Consider the following 16,643-nt stretch of genomic DNA (forward strand, 5'->3'; position numbering starts at 1 on the left):
ATTTCTATAGCTACTCAATTTTTACCCTACGCAATTCTGGAAAAATAACACTATGTAGGAAAAGAAAGCTAATTAAAATTCATTTCTGTATGTTGAAACATATATGTCATCTCAAGAAAATGACAGGAATTCTAAATTTTTAAGGATGCTTTCCTCAATAGATGTGTTTTAGGATCTTTTGAGATAGGAATTTCCCAAAATTCAGTTAATCTAATCCTTTTACTATTTAAAGCCAATAATGTAATTAGGAAATGCAATTATTTCCAACTCTGTGATAACAAAGTCTAGAAATAAAATCTTAACTTCTGAGTATATCAAAGAATAAAACTCAACTTCCACAAACTTCTTTAAGTCATCATCAGGTCTTCTTTTCTATCATTTTATCTTTTTTGTTTACTGTTTACATTTATTGGATTAGAACATACATAAATGAAGAGCATAAATCCTAAAGACACAGCCTGATGAGCAGATCCATGTTATTAGCACAGTGATGCCACCATCAACTCTCAGGCTAAGAAACAAGAATCAAAGCATCAACCACCACCACAAAAGGCAAACACGATTGAATAAGTGTAACTAAGTCAGGTGGAAGCACTGGCGAAGAGGAAACACTTTTGACTCACATTTTACACCAAGCAGGTGTTCTGTATCTTCAGGATACCAGCAAATACACTGTCTCAATCTGACAGGTGCCTAACCTGGAATGTCTCTTACTGGACTGTTTTCCTCCTTGCAGTAGAACATTTCAAAGGATGCAGAAAATATTCAAAACCTCAGAACAAATTAGATTGTTTAGCAACGTTCTTTCCTTTCCAGAACTACATCCCTATGATTCTACAAACTGTGGCCCTCCACAATGATTTTAAAATCGAGAGTCAACGCTTCTCTCTCTCTTTTCTTTCCCTTACTTGGCAGGTCGTTTTTGTACAAACTGAAGTCCGTGTAGTGGGACACCTAATTGTGGGACATCAAGTCCTAAGTTACTAACGGCGGCAGGAAGGCGCACGCGGGGAGTCTAAGCCTAGTAAATACAGAGTTGGATGCTTTGACTCCTTTGCCCTTCTAACACAGAAGTCACGCAAGGCTGCCTCGCGGGCCCTTTCCTGGATAGCCTTCTTTCTATCTTCCTCACGTCGTCGACCACCAGTAACTTTCCCGGTTGCCAAACGTCTGCACGTTGGCCACACCGTGCTTAGCAACAGTAAGTGGGCTCCTGGGGCCAAGAATCCGCGGAACGCGAGGCCGCTGGTACCCAGAGGCCACGGCGCAGGCTCTGCAAAGCTCAGCCAGGTTCCTGGGAGCCGCGCGCCACCGGGGACGCCTTAAGGCCACGGGGCAAAGGGTCCAGGGAAAGTGCGGCTCCTTGGGTGCGCGCGGACGACCAGCCACCAGCCGCTCCCACCACAAAGAGCGAGCGAGCGCCCCCCCCCTCCGCCCACCGCATCCCGTCACCAGGGCAACGCCGCCACTCGACGCCGAGGCTCGGGGCTCCGCATCAGAGCCACCGCGCGCCCAGGCCGGCGGGGACTCCGCCGCGTTCCCGGGGTGCGACGCCGTAGAATCCCCGGCGCCCCCGCCGCACGTGGGGCTCCGCGGCCCGCGATATCCCTCCGCGCCCCCGGCCCTCGCCCTCCGCGCCCGCTCCCCCTCCGGCCCCGCCGCCCGGGCCCGGGGTCGCGCCGCGGAAGGATCGCACGCACGCGCGCCGCCGCGGCCGGAGCCAGAGCCGGAGCCGGGGACCCGGGGAGCCAGCGCCGCCGCCAGCGCCACGCAGCTCCGCCGCCGGTCGCGCAGCCGGGCCGGGCGGGTGGCCGGGCGCGCCGCGGGCCGCCCCTCGCCGCCGCGCCCGCGTCCCCGCCGCCCGGGAGGGGGCGGGCGGTCCTGCGCAGAGCCGCCTCCTCCCCGCCCCCGCCCCGCCTCCCGCGTCGCCGCCGCCGCCGCCGCTGCGCCTGCTGCCGCCGTCCCCGCTGCAGTGCGAAGGGCTGAAGATGGCCGGGTGGCAGAGCTACGTGGACAACCTGATGTGCGATGGCTGCTGCCAGGAGGCCGCCATTGTCGGCTACTGCGACGCCAAATACGTCTGGGCGGCCACGGCCGGGGGCGTCTTCCAGAGCATCACGGTGAGCCCCGCGGCGGGTCGGCGCGCTCCGGCCGAGCTGGCCGCGGGCGCGCGGGGCCGGGCCGGCAGGTGTGCGGCGCGCCTCGTGCAGGGCTCGGCCGGGGAGGCCGAGGCCGGCGACGCCCCGCGCCCCCCGCGCTGCCGGCGCCGGGATGGGTGGGGGAGGGGGCGCGGGCGGGGGCGGGAGCGGGAGCGCTATCCGCGGCCGGTGCCCAGGGCCCGGTGGCCTCGAGGTGGCCTCGCCTTCGCGGGCACAGCGGGGGCGGGGGCCAGCCGGGGCGCGCGGGCCTGGGCAGGGGTCCCAGCGGGCCGCCCCTCGCTTGGCGCCCGTGCCCCGGTTCTCCAGGCGACTTGGCGTAGGCTCCCGGTGCCCAGGCCTCGGCGGCTGGCAACAAATGCCGCCGACCACGTAGGTGGGTCCGTGAATCTCGACTCGGCTCTGGCCCCGGTTCCCTTTAATTCTCCAAGATGGCGAACTGCCATCGACTCTCCTCCCGAGCAGACCGTCGCTGCACCGTTAGCCCGGTTACGCAACTGAGCCCTGGTGGCAGCGGCCGGGGGTTTCGGTGGCCGGAGGGGACGGGGCGGGGGCTGGTCGCCCGCGGGCCTCCCTCCTCAGCGGTGCGGCAGGGCTGACGCACAGCCCCGCCGCTGCCCGCCTGTCTCCCTGGACCGGCAGGTTCCGACTGGTGCCGCGAGTTCGGGATGCCTGCCCAGCCTCCCGCACCGCTCATTGTCTGCCGTTTCCGCCGAAGGCTCAGCTTCGGGTCCGGCATGGGATGTGCCCTTGATTTCTCAGCCCCACACTTGCCATCTAGGGCCAGAACCCAGGTCCCTTATTGGGGGTGCTAATTATTCTTTTGCTAAACGTGGCTTAAGAGCTGGCTGCAGCACTCAGTTCTCGGTACTGGCACTTTGGGAGTCTCCTGGGCCCGCACTGGACCAGGATCCTCGCGGGAATTGGCCTCTGGTGGCCAACTTTGCCTGCAGCCCGCTGGTCTTTGTGTGCGAGTTTCCGCTGCCTGGCGCGGGTTGCGGAGCTGCTGGGGAATGGCTGGGCCTGCTATGACTCTGCAGTTCTAGGGGGCGACGCCTCCCTGAGCCTGGAACGTTGGAGTGCACGTTTCTGCTTTCTGAGTCTGGTGGCTACCTCAGTTTCTCTCCCAGTCTCCCTCCATCTTTTCTTTTCTTCTGCCATCGCCTAATGCGGTGTTCTGGACAGAATCCTCTTTGCGTTTGCCCAGAAGGAAAACTGATTGCTGAGATGGGAGGGGAACGGAAGTTGGAGAGAAAAAGGAGTAGTGGCTAGAAAAATAGGAGGGAAATATGAATTTGGGAATGCACTGAGGTCTAGAGATGGAAATTCTTACCATCAGGGGTATTTCAAGCTGTTCCATGCAGGGAGGTGAACAGATCTGCTAAGCTCAGGGTTTATTTCCTGGGAGATTTTCAAGGAACTTTAAATTTGATGCAACATGACCCGAGTAACTGATCGAATGTGAGAAACTGTTGTTTAAAGAGTTTGAAACTGAATTTTTACCATTATTACATAAGCACCTTAAAGCACCACCTGACTTGATACAGTTTATAAATAACTCTTTTAAGATTGCAGTTTGTTTCATGTCAAGTACCCATTATTTAAATTCTTCGCATAGATTGGTTTTTATTAGCAGACCACACTGAACTGCAAAAGAGAGCCAACTGATATAAAACATGTAATCCTGTAAGGCATTGTCTTGATTTTCACTTAGTGAAATGTGGCTGATTTGTAGTGGCAGTATAAACTAGCAGTCTTTCCTGTTAGATCAAGCCCTGACAGGAATTCACTACAACTTAATGTTTCTCCTTTTCTTTTTCTCTTTTGGGGGGACAGCCAGTAGAAATAGATATGATTGTAGGAAAAGACCGGGAAGGCTTCTTTACCAACGGTTTGACTCTTGGTGCAAAGAAGTGTTCAGTGATCAGAGATAGTCTATATGTCGATGGCGACTGCACAATGGACATCCGGACAAAGAGTCAAGGTGGTGAGCCAACATACAACGTCGCTGTCGGCAGAGCTGGTAGAGGTAAGCAAGGTGTTTTTGTGGTTAAAGATTGCATGCCTTATTACAACTTCATAAGCAGTTTCTTTAGCATTTTGAATGACAGTTAGTCCATAATGGCTGTTAAGGTGGTTTCTTGAACTGCCCAGCACTGAAGGGAATCACTGCTGTAGGTCTGCCCATGTCACAGCAGTGGCCCCTGCAGCGGAGCCACTGTCATCTTCACTTCCTTCTGAAAGGTAGTTTAGTATCAGCTCTTCATAAACTCAAAATGAAGAGTTTTCTCCAGCCACTGGACAAATCAGATGATGGTCTTGTGCTGCGTGCAGTTGTTGAGCAGTTTCCATTGTTTGGCTTCTTTTTGTCCCTGTGAGACTTTACCTCTGAGTCATTTGTCCTTTTTTCACTTGCTCATCATAAAGCAGCATGATTGATATTGGTTCTTTTTTTTTTTTTTTTCTTTTTTTTTTTTAAGGAACATTGCTTAGGAAGTGAGAAATAATTAGATGAGTTTTTTGGAATGAGTTGTCCATTTATTAAAACATATCCAGAGACTAAAGTGTGTCTGAGATTTACTGAAGAGTAGGAAACTACGATTAGTTTATACTTGTCCAAAAATTCTGATATCTCCAGGTAACTGCACTTTAAAAAAAAAATCCTTCTTTTTCAAAAAAAGATTTTGAAATTGAGGTTTATTATGCCATATAATTGATTTGCAAGGACATTTAGATGTATTAACTTGTAGAAATATTTAAATAAACAGGACTCCCACAGCCTCAGTTGGCAGACTTAGCATGTCAGCATGTCACAAGTCAGAGCAACTCTTCTGTGCGAAGAGACTGGCACTGCACTGTAGTGTAATGCCCTGATCCTGCCAGCTGCCTGTGATTGCCCTAAAGTCTTCTTTTATTTTGGTGTGAGTTGATGTTTGAGTATTTATTTATAGGGAAATGAGATGACTTTGAAATAGTAGACATCTCTCAACATTAGCTGTCAGTCAACCACGTGATAGGAAACCCGAGATTTTCATACCACAGAACCACACTGACATCTAGTGGCAATGAGTGTGAATTGTGACATATACCTGCACACTATGGCATCATAAAAGAACCTGGTATTAGTTAGAAATAGTCTATTTCAGGATTTAGACTCATTTAAAAACAAGACTAGCAGAGTGAGGATATCAGTATGCATAAAACTTAACTTCTGTTAATTTGGCCTCTTCTGAATGAAACTAAAAAGCTGTTTAAAATTTGTTTTTCATTTTCCTCTGGAAGTGATATGTCTATTCATATTTACAGTGTCACTTGTATGACTTAGTAGTTTCTACTTAGGAAACCTTAAATATGGGGAGAATTTGTTTATATTTTGGGGGCATACATGTTTGTCATATCAACCAGAATTTTTGTCCTGAAGTGAAAGATAAATGGTCACTTTTTTTCCTTAACCAGTGTAAAGATAACTGTGTAGAGTCAGGCTGCTGCAGATGGGGTTCCGTATTGCAGTACTAGTTACCATGTTCTGTTCTTCGTGTATCACTGATTGGAAAGTCCCCATCTGGGTACTTGCCCTCAGTGCTTGACAGCTCATGGGAAACTAACTTAATGTCAACTTATTAATCAGGCATCTGTCTGCTAAAACTTATGTGACTTTCTTGATTAACACTTCTTTTGAAACACTTTTCTTCTTTCTCTTTCAGTCTTGGTCTTTGTAATGGGAAAAGAAGGGGTCCATGGAGGCGGATTGAATAAGAAGGCATACTCAATGGCAAAATACTTGAGAGACTCTGGGTTCTAGCTGCTAGGCAGACTGTTAAGTATTAGGGGAAATTGCTCTTAAACTTTCCTAGCGGTAAGCTTAAGTCTTAATTCTGGAAATTTTATTAGCAATGCAGGGTGATGGGGTATGAACCTGTGTCGCCTGTGTATCCCTCTGTTGGTGGGGAAAGGTGTCTTTCTTTCTGCCCGCCCCTCCTTAAGTAATGCTGTTCACTTTTGTTTTGTTTCCCTGTGTACTCCAGCCTTGGTTATAGTCATGGGAAAGGAAGGTGTCCACGGAGGCACACTTAACAAGAAAGCCTATGAGCTCGCTTTCTACCTGAGGAGGTCTGATGTGTAAGCAGCCTCTCCCCATCTACCTAGCAGCTGTCTGCATCGCCACCCCAATTGTGGTCATCTTCTACCAGACTAGATAGATGGTAGCTAGTTTTCTTTACCTACTTTCTAATGTCATGGTTCCTGTTTGCCCAATTATCATTTGTCTGTTAACCACTGTATGTAACCAACCCCTACTGGCAACATAATTGCAGCACAATAATGATTTGCATGATACCTTGAAATTGGGGGGAGGGGCATGCCAAGTTGGGCATCACTTTGTCTTAGCAATTAATGGGATATTGATTACTAAAATAAGTTAATATTAAGCAAGGTGCCGGTTGTACAATCTCTAATTTGATCGATGTCTTTTCAGCACTTTGAGCTTTACTTGGCTCACTTAGTCTTCCTTTTGTAGCGCATGGTTGGGAGGAGAAAGTGCATGCATCTCTCCTTCACTCCTCTTCTCTTGCCCTCCCTTTGCACATAAGGGATTTGGTTTGCTTCCATCCTCTTTTATGCAGTGCCTGGTTTATTTAACCAATTAATATCCCCTTTGTTGACGAGCTGTTGAGAGCTGCAGTAGTTTGCTTTTAGTATTGTGGTTGCACTTGAGTAGACAAGATCTCTTCACAGTGTCTGCAGGACATGTGCAGAGTGCAACTGCAAAACAAGAGCAAAAGGCACTCCTCCCACGACCTCACAGTAACCACACTGACGCACCCCCAGGGACATTCCATCACCGCAATAGCTCACATTGTTGTTCCTGTCTTTTTCTTTGCACACCAGCTCTACTTGTTTTAGTAAAACTGCAAAAGGCTGCCATTATGGACATTAGGTCTCCCAACATAACCATCTGGAGTGTGTCCAGTTTGTTCTTCATAGGACCAATTTTTATTTGCAGCTTGAGTTTTTATATGAAGTTGCATTATTGTGGACTTGGCCGTCTTGTGATGAATTTTTTCATATGTATTCTGTGCCATACTATTGTTAAAATGAACTGTTGCTATTGTGAGATGGATTTTAACTGACCTATTAAGGGTTTCTTTCGAATGGCACTACTTTAGGGACATTCTAGTATTTGCTTCTATTGTTTGGGCCTTGTGGATAATGTACAGATTTAAAACAAATCTTGTTGCTGATTTGTCCATTTCTTTCCCTGCACTTTGTTACATCTGGGATACAGTCTAACTCATCTGATTTAATATGCATTTTAAAAAATGCCATAACTATTAAACACCTTGTTTACAGACAGATGAAATAAATTTATTCCAACCAAATACTCTAGACTCCTGTTATTTATGTAAATTGTCGGCTTACTGTTACAGTTGATTTTCAACATGATGGGAATATAGAGAATAAGCCAGAGTCTGCTGCAAACATTAAATTAAGTACCTAGGCATTTCGTTTTAATAAGCTTTGATCTATTAAAAAATGGCTTTAGTCATTTTGGGCTGATGTCCTCATGCCGTGTGAGGAAAACTGACTTATCTGCTGGAAAAAATTTTCCTCTATCGGTCTCCAGATGTGAATCTAATAAGCAGTAAGAGGCTTCAGTACTGAAAAGGGTTGCAACATTGTGGACTCTGTTGAAATGTCATGTGACTTCATATGACATGTGCTGGCAGGATGGAAAATCTGCCAGCTGGGACTCTCCATCCTATGAGCAGAAGATGTTGCTTTGACAGCATTTAAGAGAATTGGGATGCTTTTGCATTCTCTAGCTTTGGAGCAACATGTTGACCATGGCAAAACAGTCTAAGCCTGGAGATTGTAAATTCCCTAATATGTACTAAAGTTTAGTGAAGAGGTAAATTTTGGACTTTTTAGATAAATTATTACTACCATGAAATGTCAAGCAGAAACTTACAGCGGTAGATGTTCAAAAGTTAGAGGATCTAAGTGAAACTGGGGAGCTTGTCACAGGGTCAGTTCTGGCTTCTAGGGATCTACCCTGGGAGATTCCATGCATCCAGGAAGTAGTCACCAGATATCAAAAGTCAGATCTGCATGCTGTCCTTGAGAGAGAAAGTAGATTGGGAGTAGGATAATCTCTTCCTTACTTAAAATAAAATACTGTACATAGGAAAGCTTTTTCTCTGACAAGTTGTCAGGCTTTAGTTCTAAATCTGTACATATGGGGTGTCAGGACTTGACTAGTTTGGTAATTAAACACACCCTAGTAGTTGTGAAATGATAAAAACCTGGTATCAGCTTATTGTTCTGTTAAGATTCCTGTTAAGGACAAAAGATGGTTGGGCAGATGAAAAATTGTGACTAGGTGTGGTGATTACATGGCCTGCAGTTTCAACAGAAGAACACTTTTGGAAATATATACATGCAGACTTTGCTTCACACTTAGCTCTTTGAGTTCAGCATGAGGAAATGGAGCTGTACACCTTAGTGTATCAGATGTCTCATCACATGGCATTACTTAGGACAAGCACACTTGGCAGCACCAGAGGTATGGGTTGGACACAGAATTTTGTGTCCCCGGGACAGAATGGTCATTGAGGAATGACACAAGAACATGGTCACTAGTGGATGCTGGGGGTCAGGGGGCATAAAGTGTAATATATAGCATCTGCTGACATAGTACTTATACTTATGAAGGTGGTAGATACACACACATTTCTGCCTGGGCTCAGTTTCCAGGTGACTATTTTGATTCCAATGTTTTCAATAACATTACTTTTATAATCAGAAAAAAATTAAATTTTATTTGCTCTCCTATTCAAAAAACTTAATCCATACACTGAAATTATAGAAGATTTCAAATAGATATTAAAAGAACAAGTAACAGTCCTAGCCAGTGCTGTTAAGACATTGCACACATTTTTTTTACAACTAAAGTTAATTTGAAATTTCAAAAAAAAGTAATTTTTGATCCAGAAAAACTTGAACCATGTCCTTCATCTGAATTTTGGGTTAATAACTAATAAAAGAATACCATATCTAATACAGAGTTACACACTATAGAACAGGTTTAAAAAGACCAGGGTTATACAGTTACGCCACATTCCAACCTCTGCTTAACCACCCTGGTAAATCTGTAGATGTCCTCCTTCTCAGGATAAGGTAATATCCAGACAGTACATACTGAATTCAACCTTTTACTTTTGAAAGTGAACACTTGGAGGTTATGGTTTTTGCAGATTATGAAAATTTCTTTCAATAAAAATAATTCAGAAAGTGAAATTTCTCCCTAGTGTTAAATTTGCTTCAAAACACATAATTTTTAACAAAAGGCTTGTTATTTATATTGTATTTATTATTCTACAACATGATTTTATGTAGTTTCCCATGTTGGTAGGTATGTCTATTGCAAAGATGCACATAGTTTATAACATTACCATAATATACACTTAATTTTTGGAATGATTTTTGGCTGTGGTTTTAGTGTTTTCATGGATTAACCTAAATGCTGGGAGCATCACACTATACATGTGTGTTGATCGGACCTCAGTCATTATCCCTTTAGTTTTACAGTACTAGGCATGTAAATAAGGCTAATGTGGTAAGTAGTAGCACAGCAGAACAAACATCTACTTATTCTTAAAGTGGAAAACATGTTTATTAACATTCAAATACCTCTCATACAAGGCCGTATAAAAATTCTTAGCGTTTTGATTATACAGAAGTCTATATTTTCTACATATAGTTACAGTGATATATAATATAGTTTACTTTTTCATAATACATTGTTTCAATACATTAGTTCTGTTAAACATAAGCACTTATTTTCGAATTCAATACTTGAACAATCTCTCTGTACATAGTTTCGCAGGGCTAGTTAGCATAAGATGCTCTTTATTAAGAGGTATATGATCTGAGTTAATAGTTGCTGAAGTTTGGTATTTTTATGCAGCGTTTTCTTTTGCTTTGATCGCAACACAAAACCCTTAAGGATACTGAAATCCAGTAAGTAAAGTCCAGAGACATTACCTTCACTGTTGATTCAAATTTGTACATAACACTATAGTATTAAACCCTTAAAAAAAAAAACAAATTTAAAATCTGCACTAGTTATAGACTTTCCTATCAGGATCAGACTACTTGGGAATAGGAAAGCAAAAAACAGCTTCAGAATTTATGGTGACAGAAGGAAAAATACTAAGTTACTTTGTTGCATCTCACTAATGATGGTGATCTGAGGGAACACCAAAATACACATTCCAACTCAACCTACTTGTAACTGTTTGTGGAGGTGAGAGTTGGCTTAGCTTGAGCTAGATGGCTGCAGGACTGACTTCATGTGTAAAGCACAAAACATTTGCATACTGTGATCTATGTCTTAATTGCAAGCTATATTGAGATTTTTTTTTTTAATGTTTTGGCTAAATTTCATCCCCAAAGAGCTCATTTGATGCCTGAGTGACAGCACCAGTCTGTTATTAGTGAAAGGAAGCACACTCCTGCAGATAAGTACCGATCAAAAGCCTGTTTCAGTAATCTGATTAAACTAGAACGCTAGAAAATAAGTTAATTCTACAGAAACCTCTAAAGGGAGCAAAAAATCAAATTACATACCTAAGTAAACATTTCAAGGGAAATAATCAACCAGTCACCTCCAAAAGTCAGACGGTGTTGGCTATGTTGTAATCCCGGTCCCCGTTGGCCTGCAGCTGGACCACAACACTGTGCTCGTTGATCTCGTTCTCTGCGTCACTGCTGTCAGTATCTTCGTTGTCCTCATCCTCATAGTCTGAAGACTCTGTCATGTTCTGATGAGAGTGGGATTCCGACAAAGCCCCAAATGACTGAGCACTGACAGAAGCCAACGGTCTCAGCAAGGGGGTGTGCTCTGACACCTCGTTTTCCTCTTGACTGCTGTCTGTGTCAGAGTCTGAGTCACCTTGAGAAGGAACGACTTTCTGCTTGCAGACGGGACAGGTTTTTTTGGTTTTAGTGAGCCAAGGGTCTACACATTTGCAGTGGTAAGCTGTTGAAACAAAATGCATGTTTTCAGTTAGCATGCTGTGGCTGGGAACACCACTCCATCCCCCGTCAGGTGTATTCAATGTTGTGATCTGTGCTCTCGTGTAGGGACAAGAAAAAGAATACCTTCAGTGGGACGGATAACTAGTGCAGAGTCTGCCTCAGGGTGCACTAACAACTGCATCCCCACCCTGCAACACTGAACCCAGCTATAAAACCCCTTTGTGTGCCAAGTTAAAGCAGTAATTACCCCTACCATGGGAACAGGGAAGGACTCTGAGCTTGTCTCCATCTTCATAGTCATCCAAACAAATGGCACAGACGTCATACTCATCTCCTGGAACATAAATAGTATCAATTAAAATATGTAGAGAACTCTTAGCTCATCAGACTTTTCGAATGTTTAGTGTTCCTTAGTTATGTGCCCCCTGATTGATCTATCTTGGACGGCTTTTGCTTGGGTTTTTGTTTTGTTTTGTCAAAACTTGAAGGAGCTACTTAGCTATTCAATACTTCAAGGATCTGAAGTTTTAATATAAGTAGTTAACCTTGTACCTGAAATAGGCAATTGAAAATGATGTCACATTTGTTTACCCTAATTATCTTCACAGAAACATCTTAATAAGAGTCATAATTATATTAGAAATTTAGATAACTATTCAAATGCCATTTTGAAATATTGTATGTTGAAGAACAAAATTTCATTGCTTAAATTTCTCAAAGTCTCTGGGGTCATTTATTTTTTTTTGCAGTGCAGGCACTAAACTCAGGGTCTCATGCATGCTAGGCAAGAATCTTACCATTGAGCTACATACACACCTAGCTCTGGGTCATTTTTTCCCCCCAAATTCAAAAGAAAACATTAAAACGTATTCACATTAGTGAGTAAGAACACTGAAGAGATACAAAACTTCAGACCGCCAGCATTCACCAGTTCTGTGGTGTGTGGCACACGCTCAGCCCTGGACGTCCTGTCTTAAGCTGTAAAAAGACCTGAGCTGTCTTTCAGGGCTGTGAGGATGGAATGAGCAAAGGGTCAGCATGCAGTTGTTCAAGTGAGCTTTATTACTAATATCATTGATATTTAATTGTCTTACTGTTGAATTTATCACCTTTACATTCAGAAGTTTATTAATTCATAGCTCTTTTTAAAGTTCAAATTATAAATGTTTATAGAAAGTGGCAGTTTTTAACTTGGCTTTTCCAGTTAATACAGATTTAGACACCTTAGTGACTGATTTTAATTCAAGGTTCTCTGTTAAGTGTACATAAAAACTTACAAATATCATCGGGAACAAGACACGGTCCAATTCTCTGCCTGTCTACACAGGGAAACAACCCGAGAGAATCTGGACAGCCTGGATGAATAAGATTCATAAAAGGGGGTGACTGGTTCTTCCATGTCCTCTAGTCATTTAAAACGCCTCCAGGAGTAGTCCTAAGTGGAAAGCTTTAATGGACATCATTAATTCCTGTCTAGAACCCTGAGGTCAGTTACTATTGCATCACCTATCAAATACATCGCTGGCAAGCACTAGAGTGCCTCAGAACCTCACTAGAGCTGGTGAGGGCGGCCTGTCTTCACCACCCACTCTGAGGGTCCCCAGGGGTCCCTGTGGTGGGTGCAGGCGTTTCGCTGACTCAGACTGGAATGCGGTAAGAATGAAGTCATGACTAATGTGCTCTTCACCTTGTGAAAAGGTCTTAAGAGGCTGAGGTAGGGAATCCCGGGAGGCCCACGTCAGAGGGAAAGGTTGGGCATCAGCCTGGACGCTGTGAGTGGTCAGTGAGATGCAGTGGCACTGACTTTGCAGGTGGCTGTGGGGAGAGTCACAGCCAGGAAACATGGGTGGCCTCAGGAGCTGGGAAGGGCAAGGAAATGGACATGCCCCAGGTCCCAGAGGAGGAGCTCCCTGAGGCCCCTATCAGCCTAAAGATGACAAACCTGGTTGTTTGTACTGAATCTGTCATCTGTAACTGTGGGATATGCGCTGTAGTCACTGAACTTTCCTATCAGTCCTCTGAACCGCTCCAAGTGATGGAGTTACACTCATGGTCTATGTTTCTGGCCAAAGCAGGTGCTTTGAAGATGACAGGTGAAGACCAAAAGGTGTGGTTTGTGACCAAGGACCTGAATGTAGCCTAGTGCTCTGTAGAAAATCCACCGGTGGCTGGTGCTCCCATCCTGGTCCTGTTACTTATTAGTTACATGACTTTCTGAAAGACACTTATCTTTGTTTCAGTTTTGTCAGAGGCAAAGCAAAAATGCCATCACACTATGTCTCAGGGTAGCAGTGCAGCTGGAGAGAGACGCAGCACTCTGCTCCCGTCCCCAGGGATCAGCTAGCAATGAGCCGGTGGCAGTGGGCTCGGAACTTTTGTTGTACTTCGGAGATTACATAAATTAGACATTCAGTAGCTCCTGAACCGGGTGTGTGAAAGACTTCTAGTTGCACTAAAAGCTGGGTCGAGTGCCTTACGGACACTAGGCTGGTCACTCCTCCCACCCCTCGCCCTTAGCCACTTGTGGTTAAATCAGAGATGGTAAGAGAACTAAAAGAATGGAAACAGGCATGTATCAATAAAACCCAAGAATGATGACAAAATCCAATTTTTGTTCCATTTAAAAGTCCTGGAAACGGAGAGGGGTCGCACGATTCAGAGATCTAGTTAGTGGGTTCACAAGAGGCTGCGGTCCAGCATCAAGTGACGGCTACATGGCTTTGTTGACATTTAAGTCAGACATGAATTCAGAACGCTTGTCTGTTCTATCAGAAACAGGCAGCAGACTTTTAGAATTTCCTGCCTGTCCTGGGAGTACAAGGTAAAGAACTCGACAAGTGCACGGCTGAGTGCCATCCTGCTACCCCTGGCCTCACGGAGAGAGTTCTGTTGCTTAGAGCAAGCCTGTGGTCCAACTGGGAATGATCTTGTCCCCAAGGCTCTCTGGGCTGTCGTGAGGTTTGTGGTTTCCACAGCTGTCATCTTGTGCACTAGGGATGCTGCTAAACATCCTATAGGGTACTGAGCACCCTCCCTACTTCCCAGGCACAAAACAAACAAACCACCCAGGATCACCCCATCCAAATGTCATAGTACTGAGCTGACAGACCCTGATATCATCCCCTCCGGGCTAAGAAAATGTTGCTGATTCACCACTGGATGCAGGACATACAAGTCGGGAAGATCTGTGTCTCCTTATGTGAAGCAACAAGGAAATGTTTCTATCTGGAATGTCTCTGGCATCACTGTTATTTGACTAAAGTTCCTAAAAAATTTCCTGAAGGTACTTCTAGAGTGTCATCAATCTGGAATATCACATTATAACATACGGTGGACAGAACTTTGATTTCCCCTCCAATCTGTTTCTCCCTGGCTTTTCCTCTACATTTCAAGCCTCAAACTTTGGCTCCTCAGGTGCAGCAAAAGCCCGGGAGCATCAGAGCAGGAGGCACACAAAGACCTAGCAGCCAGGGGTGGCAGTGGGGGTGGGGGTGGAGTGTCGGCTGGCATGCCCTTGAGGCCTGTCTCCCAGGGGCATGCACAGTCCGTTATGGAGTCCTGTGACCTGCAAAGTGCATTGGGAGTCTGTCCCCTTCTGTTTGGCTTACTCTAAGAGCCCCCTCCCTGTCTCCCCAGGTCATTTTCCGCTGTTGTGTCATTCCCACAAACAGCCCCTCCTGTCACCACAGAGCTGTCCCTGCCACCTTGCTCCCACCAGTCTTTCTCTTCAGGCATGGACTGTGACAAAAACATTTGCACTTAAAATCAGATGCAGAAAGAGGAATCACCATTTCTAAAGAGGATTCAAAACTCAGCAAGTCTGAAATGATCTAGTCACAGTGCAGATAAACTGACGCAGAACTTAACTGTTTAATTTTACAACAAAGGAGAGCAGGCATTGAATCTACCAAGAGGAGGTTTCCCCAAATAAACGATAAGAGAGACTGAATATTCAGGACTGAATAGCTGAGGTTTCATGAGAGAGACAGTTTAACACTTATTATCAACAGTATGGCCAGGGTTGGTGTGTCATTGGATTTATGAGCTTCAAAGCAAAAATTATTGTCATTGAGAAAGGGCCTTGCTACTTGTTCATGCATCTGCCAGTGGAAAACAGCAGCTTTTTCTAGCAAATAAAAATAAATGGGTTTTATAGTCCCTTCTCCTCTGTACTACTTCCCAAGTAATCTGAACAAAATACAACAGGATAAAATATTTTTTTTTTTAAGAGAGAGGAGAGAGAGAGAGAGAGAATTTTTAATATTTATTTTTTAGTTCTCGGCAGACACAACATCTTTGTTGGTATGTGGTGCTGAGGATCGAACCCGGGCCGCACGCATGCCAGGCGAGCGCGCTACCGCTTGAGCCACATCCCCAGCCCAGGATAAAATATTTTTAAAGCCAATTTTTTTTTGAGAATTATTCCTGATTGTTTTCAAGCTCAAGAAAAAACAAAAACAAAACAAAAGAATAAACACTTACTTTTAAGTTTAGAATATAAAGGTAGTTAAATGTAGTTACAAAAAATTGTGTTTCTTAATTAGAATAAAGAAGTTAAAAAATCAAAGCACTGTCCCACTTTACACCTTCTACTATAAAATGCTATGTTGACTTTTGCCAACCTCTGAAGTAAAAATCTTTCTATACTGTTGTCTTGAAAAATTTCAATATGTAAACTATCAAGAAAAATATCTAATTAACTTAAAATGTCAGGTATGAGATCTATATTTTATCATTTGTATTTCAGGGATCCACAGCTTCACAGGGGCTGGGGGAGGGGAACAGCTTCCAGAGAGTATGCTTCACACTCAGGAGAGGGACCTCCGGGAGCAGGGCTCCAGGTGCTAGGTAACAGTGCAGCCACCAGCCCTGGGGGCACAGGTGGGGCAGTGCAGGCAGTGAGATCAGGAAACCACAGTTTCAATTAAAGAGCTTTTTTGAGAACAAAAATGAGTAATGAAGAGATTTATAAAGCTGTTTCGTAACAAAACATCTAAAAGCCTGTGTTATGTCACACGTGCTAGACACAGTAAGGCAGTGCACAGAGTCTGAGTGTCAATCAGCACAGACATTTCTGTACGAGCTGCACAATAAGATCACTAGGACAGGAGGCTGAGATGACCATGTCCCCAACAGGCATCAAGTCTTACAAACTGAATGACCGGGGAAACAGTTGAAAGTTGCTAGTTCTGAAGTTGCTGAGGATGCGATCACAGCTTACACCTAAGGAAGGTATAAATGTCAAAATCTTTTTAGTTCACTGGCAAATATGTCTAAAATAGAAACGTTTTAAGACAATGAAGCAGATGATCATTGGAAGAGTGTCTTTTAATTCTTTTTTTTTTTAAGTGGGGGGAGCATAGGAGCATAGGATTTAATTATAATACAAATATCATAGATGTCCTAACATTTATTCTAAGCCTAGAAGAGTTTTTTGAGGCTCCATGG

The 16,643-nt window shown here is 44.5% G+C and overlaps 2 protein-coding genes across 8 annotated transcripts in view; one reads left to right on the plus strand and one right to left on the minus strand.

The window, feature by feature from the left end:
• Window positions 1–1,927: 1,927 nt before the first annotated feature.
• PFN2 (profilin 2) lies at window positions 1,928–7,536 on the plus strand. 2 transcript variants are annotated; one of them, XM_081301574.1, is made up of 3 exons: window positions 1,928–2,120; window positions 3,993–4,185; window positions 6,182–7,536. In XM_081301574.1, the coding sequence occupies exons 1-3, from the start codon at window positions 1,989–1,991 to the stop codon at window positions 6,277–6,279; spliced, it is 423 nt and encodes a 140-aa protein (XP_081157700.1). In that variant the 5' UTR covers window positions 1,928–1,988; the 3' UTR covers window positions 6,280–7,536. The 2 variants fall into 2 exon arrangements, with proteins under 2 accessions (XP_081157700.1, XP_081157701.1); XM_081301575.1 differs by having other exon boundaries at window positions 1,929–2,120; window positions 5,861–7,536.
• Window positions 7,373–16,643, minus strand: part of RNF13 (ring finger protein 13) — a 121,317-nt gene continuing 112,046 nt past the window's right edge. For all 6 annotated transcript variants that reach the window (XM_081301572.1, XM_081301568.1, XM_081301569.1 and 3 more), the window contains 2 exons: window positions 11,449–11,529; window positions 7,373–11,196 (listed from right to left, as the gene is read on the minus strand). In XM_081301572.1, the coding sequence (XP_081157698.1) occupies window positions 10,832–11,196; window positions 11,449–11,529 (446 nt within the window). In that variant the 3' untranslated portion in view covers window positions 7,373–10,831. The remainder of the gene's footprint in view (window positions 11,197–11,448; window positions 11,530–16,643) is intronic.

Source organism: Spermophilus citellus (genome assembly GCF_964194105.1).
Source record: "Spermophilus citellus genome assembly, chromosome: 7".
Lineage (NCBI taxonomy): Eukaryota > Metazoa > Chordata > Mammalia > Rodentia > Sciuridae > Spermophilus > Spermophilus citellus.